At 39.9% G+C, this 5929-nt stretch overlaps 1 protein-coding gene across 2 annotated transcripts in view; it reads right to left on the bottom strand.

Moving 5' to 3' along the window:
* The window catches only part of LOC105119564 (uncharacterized), a 5818-nt gene extending 2886 nt beyond the window's left edge, over window positions 1-2932 (bottom strand). For both annotated transcript variants that reach the window (XM_011017712.1, XM_011017713.1), the window contains exon 1: window positions 2183-2932. In XM_011017712.1, coding sequence (XP_011016014.1) covers window positions 2183-2453 — 271 coding nt within the window. In that variant the 5' untranslated portion in view covers window positions 2454-2932. The remainder of the gene's footprint in view (window positions 1-2182) is intronic.
* Between the last annotated feature and the right edge of the window lie 2997 nt (window positions 2933-5929).

Raw genomic sequence — 5929 nt, 5'->3', positions numbered from 1 at the left:
TCTCTATATATATATATATATATATATATTTATATATATATATATTCTTTTGGGCGTTTACACGGTCATCCATCTTAGATGTCGTTATTGAAACTAACTCTCAAACTTAACCTAGTCATCAACCCAGGATGCCATTAGCCGAAGCTAATCATCAATCACAACCTGGTCATTCATCTTAGATGTCATTAATCAAAGCTAATCATCAAACACAACTCGACATCCATCTTAGATGCCATTAGAAGAAGCTAATAATCAAACACAACCCGGTCATCCTTCTAGGATGCTATTAGCTGAAGCTAATCATTAATCACAACCTGATCATATGTCTCGGTGCCATTAGCCATAGCTAGTCATCAATCACAACCCTTTCGTTCATTGTAGATGTCATTAGCCGAATTTAATCATCAATCACAACCCAGCCATCCGTCTCGGATGCCATTAGCCGAAGCTAATAACCAATTTAGTCAAACATTTCATAGATGTTTTATGTAATCACTATAAAATAATTATATATTCTTCGTAATGCTCATTAAAAAAAATTATAACAGTTTAACATTCATTACATTATAATAATAGATCTTTTGTAATACTCATTCAAACATGCTGCAATAGTTTAACATTCATCTAACACCACAATAGATCCTCTGAATTATTAATACAATCATTTCGTAACAATTTATCTGTAAACCCCAGGAAAAATAAATAAATAAATAAAAGTGAAGAAATTCATGCATATGGTTAAATAAAAACAAGAATTAAGAAAATTTTGAATATAAATTTCCGGGCAAAATAATTCAAGACATTATAATAAACCCGATACTATTAAAGGTTGGATTTAATTGAAGAGAATAATATACTTAAAGGAAAAAGAGGGCCTAAATGCAAATAAGGGAAATTATAGAGTATAAATACCCTCTCCTCACCAAAAAAAGAAATCTACAGGAACCATAAGGAAAGAAAATAGAGAGTTTTGTACCCATTCTTGCAAAATCAAAAGAGAAACACTAAAATTTCAAGAACCCACCCAAGATTAAAGGTATATAGATGGGATAAACACTTGTGTGCAAGGGATTAACAAGAAAATTAAACAAGAAGAAAAGAAAGGAGGGAGTTGAAAATCTTCTACTAGTTGAATATCAAATTCTTAATTCGTACCGGGTAAGGTGTTCTAAACATGATCTTAAAAATTCATTTTAAATTTGATTATGAATTGATGCCTTGATATTGAATTATAAGTTAGGGTTCTTAGACATGAATTGGGAAAAAAATATGTGTTGTTAAAATTAAGTTAATTCATGTGTGGTATGTAGTTTATGAAAGTATCGTGTGAAGGAAGGGGGTGACGACTCTGAACAGACTCGTCTCCTAACTTTCGATGAGATTTCAGGTAGGAGGATGAGGGAATTAAGATCGGGTTCCTTCATAGAAATTATAGATTTGAATGTTAGCTAACCAAGGAACTTGGTCTTACTTAATTTGGAGATGTAGAAAGTTATGGGTTACCAACCAAGACTAAGTCATGATTGATTATGTAGGGCAGTAGGATTGATTAGTTGATGAGCAATTTTGACTATCTTGGAGGCATAACTGGGTTCTCCTTCCTTAGAGAACTTGTAGCCTAGTGTCTTAGCTTTGTAACAAGATTAATCTCACTTAAAATGGAGTTTTAGAACTTTAGATATAGTTAAAAATCTGATGAGTGTTTAGAAGTAACAATTCACACGTCTAGACAGTAACAGTTGGACAATAACAGTTCAATGTCTAGACAGTAATGGTTGGACAGTAACAGTTCAAATGTCTTCTGTTAGGGGAGGTCATGAGACAAGCGAAGCAGGTATGTGATTTTCCTCCTATTTGCACTTATACAATTTAAAATTCTTCTAGTGAATGTAATTACAATAAATATCATGTTTAATGTAAATAAAGTCTAGCGTATTTTAGAACTTGAAACCAAATTGCTTTCCTCTAGAGTTGCTTGTATGCATAGATTTCGGCTCAGGCAATGGAAGTACTTTATAGATGCAGATGCAGCTAGGTTGAAAGTCCTCAAGCGAGATGGCACAAGTTTTAGTGAGATGGTTAAGAGAGAAATTTTAAAGCTTTGTACAGGATGTAGTAGATCTATTAGAAGAGAAAAGGTCACGCCATTTACTACTACCTAGAGAAGAAGATATAGGGTTACCTGTTATAGTGGTTGTATCAGGTACTCGACCTCCAAAAGGATAAGAAGGAGACACTTTATTAGCTGGGAGCAGGGTAGGAGATTTTGGGGAGCCATCACAATCTTCATCCGAGAAATTGAAATCTAGTTGTTCCTCTTCTAGAATCTCCTCATCATCTAAGCAATCTTCAACCAGGACCTCATCTAAAGACTTAGATCCAGAAGCAATTGCCATCTTAGGTATAGGTTGGAGATCATTAGGGCTCGCATCATTGGTTTGAGATAGAGGCATGGGGGAAGATCTGAGTGGGATTCACGAAGAACGGCACTAGGTTTGGTAGCAGGAGCAGCTTTGAGGGCTAAGACCACTGAACCATCATGATCATGATCATCGAGAACTGTAACAAGAGCATGTAGGTGTCATGTCTATGTGCTACTGTAGCAGTAGCCTTTCTTTTATTTCTGGCCATTTGAAAAGAACTGGAGGGAAAAGAGAAAAGAGGGGGAAATAGGGAAGAGATGAAAAACATAAAAGAGGGAACCGGGGAAGAGATGAAAATTAGAACAGGAAAGACAAAAGAAGCCAAGAGAAGATCAAGCACAAGAAAACCACCAGCAAACACAAGGGAATCAACTTCATGGAGGAGGAGAGTGTCTCTCTCTAAACCGGCGTGATTGAAAGCTCTCTTTTTTTTTATGAATTGCAAGAAATTTTATAAATCAAAATTAGACTAGCTGGAGAACCAGCAGGGCAGATATACACATGTACAAAGCGAAGTTAACAAGAACAGGCTCCCTGAAAGCATAAGAGAATAAACACAATCCAATGAAAACAAAACATCGGTTATCTTGGAAACCCAAAGACTATAGGTGCCTAGAATAACCAAGCAAAATAGACTCTAGCTACCATCACAAAAAGAACCCATACTCATCTACACAAAATAAGAATAGCAGCAGCACAAACTTGAATCCACTAACCACTTGCACAAGCAACCAAAAACCTGAAAAGACCTAGCAAATCAACAACGAAAAAGAAAACTCCCATGACCATTGTAGAACCCATCAACCAACATGCAAAAGGAAGTGATCCTTTTCATGGAAATGAAAGATTATATAAAAAAAGATTTGGAATCTCCTAAAAATTGTATCAAATCCCCTGGTTTTCCCATCAAAGACCCGCTTGCTTGTTTCTTTCCTCCTATATGAGATACACCGTGTTGCTTAAGGAAACTCTTCTCATCCGAGCCTTAAGGCTTTTCTTCTTAGAATGCAACCCTTGAAGAGCACTGTTTAGAGTAAACATACTCCAGCCAATCCTCAGCCAGAATTTTCTCTTAACCCACAAACGACATATCCAATCACACATAAAGAACAAATGGCCATGAGACTCCTCCTCATGCCTATAGAACACACAAGATGGATCAATAGGGATGAATCTCAATCTATCACGAGTTCAAAGCTTTCCCAAGACAGCTAACCTTAGGATGAAGTTGTATTTAGACAAAGACCACTATTCCTAAACCACTCTATCCCACGTGATTGGTGAACCCACCAGCGGGATGAAATTATATACATGGACCAGAAAGCGACCCTCACCATTAGACCAACTGTTTATCAAAGTTATGCTTGCCCCTGGGTTTCCACAATGCTGAGAGATAAGGTCCTTGACAGTAATAATAGACTTTCAAAATGGGGAGGAAGATTAGTGGGCATGGACCGTCCAAATAGTGCCACTGCTCAAATAGAAATGGTGCTCCCAACGAATCCAAACTAAGTGTTAGATTGTTCACCCACCAATAGGGAACTTGAGCTTAGAATCCAACCTAGTATGAGAGGAACCGTTGATTTGCACAATTGGTCATCATGCTTGGTTGAAAAGCTAGTGGCGCAAAACTACCATGCGTTGAATTATGATTGAATACTTCTAAGTTAGAAGCTGGGTTAGATGCGATGCATGTGCCTGCTGTCTAATTACCAACCTACAATAGGGGCCTCTTAGCCTCAAAGGCACATGTCGTTGGCTAAGCCCTCACGATGAAAGAGTCATGTAGGCCGACTTGAAGTACAATTCCTACCGAGCGGTGACTAGAATCCTTTGTAAAAGACTTAAATATATGAAGGGTTATTGTAAGTGGTAGAGTGGCCTTGCTGTCACGATCCACTGGGATTCAGCCCCATGTTGCTCTGATTCGTCCCCTCTAAGCCCCTCTAGGGGCTCAATGTTGTGGAGGTTGGGATGCGATTGGGCATCGTTCCTAGGAGCTCAGGGTTGGAATGTGCAGGGGTGGGAGAAAAAGGAGGGCAATGCACAAGGAACAGGAGTCTCAAACAAGGCAAGGGGTGGCAAGGCCCGTGCTGGTAAGACTCTCAGAGTTCGGGCCCAAAAGCAACGCGGACTAGGGCATGCCATAACTTGGCTTTGAAGATGTTTCCTACCAAGAACATGGCACCGAGACTCTCATAGTCCAAGGCTTAACAAAAAACGTTGTTACTTGAAGACATTGAGGCAGTGGCAGCCCAAGGGATAGTGTCAATAGAATTGATAGCAATGTTGAAATCAACAGTGTTGGCTTATTGGCTTGGTGGGCTGATGTGGTGGGAACTTGGGCAGCGGACAATGAAAGTAAGAGTTTTTCCGAGGCTGTCAAGAAAAATGCTCCTCGTGATGGCCGGGTAAGATTATCTGATGGACTACACGGCAATCATACCCGCGAAAGTCATTCAATTCTCTACCCTATCAACATAACTCTCGATGTACTATTTGCTTATTTAGAAGAAGAGATCTATGCTCCTCGGGATGGTCGGGTAAGATGACCCGGTGGCCCGCGCAGCTATTGTGCTCGCAACGAGTCATTCAATTCTCAACCCTATCAACATAACTCCTGATGTACTATTTGCTTTTTTGGAAGAAGAGATCTATCTCTTCATCCTCGATCAGCCAAAAACACTCCTCGGGATGGTCGGGTGAGATAACTTGACGAACAACGCAACCATCGTGCCTATAATGAGTCATTCAATTCTCTACCCTATCAACATAACACCGGATGTACTATTTGCTTATTCGAAAGAAGAGATTTATCTCTTCATCCTCGGCCAGCCAAAAATGCTCCTCAAGATGGTTAGGTGAGATAACCTAGCAAACCGCGCGACCATCGTGTCTACGATGAGTCATTCAATTCTCTACCCTATCAACATAACTCTCGATGTACTATATTTTCTTTTTCAGAAAAAGAGATCTCTTCCTCCTCAGTCAGCCAAAAATGCTCCCAAGGATGGCCAGGTGCGATAACTCAATAGATCGCGCGGCCCATGATGCATCATTCAAACACTACCCTATCAGCTATAAATATCAATGGTAGGATTAGAGGCCTACCATGGTGGTGATATTCAGAACACTGGGCAGAAATCACATTGTGTGAGCATCCACAAAGACCATCACAATGCTTTGTTTTCATTAAACAATTGAATTGCCCTTGTCCGTACCAGTTCTGAGTTGACTATTCGACACCCGGGGAAGGCCTTGAAGGGGCCATTCCCAGTTTATCCCTTGGTCGGCACGCGATGACTCACTCTTGCTGCTGGAGCAGCTCAAGCTTGCTAAGGTTACAAATCCATTTTACCGACTTCCCTTACCTATATTGTTCCATCAACTAGAGGGTGTTCACCTTGGAGACCTGATATGGTTATGAGTATGACTAGGCGTGGGAGGCACTCGATCCTCCGGATTTTCAAGGGCCATCGGGGGCGTGCTGGACACCACGTGACATG

Source organism: Populus euphratica, unplaced genomic scaffold (assembly GCF_000495115.2).
Source record: "Populus euphratica unplaced genomic scaffold, PopEup_1.0 scaffold3113.1, whole genome shotgun sequence".
In the NCBI taxonomy this organism is placed as follows: Eukaryota; Viridiplantae; Streptophyta; class Magnoliopsida; order Malpighiales; family Salicaceae; genus Populus; species Populus euphratica.
Note: the sequence above shows the minus strand (reverse complement) of the source record. Positions and strands in the feature narration are given on the sequence as shown.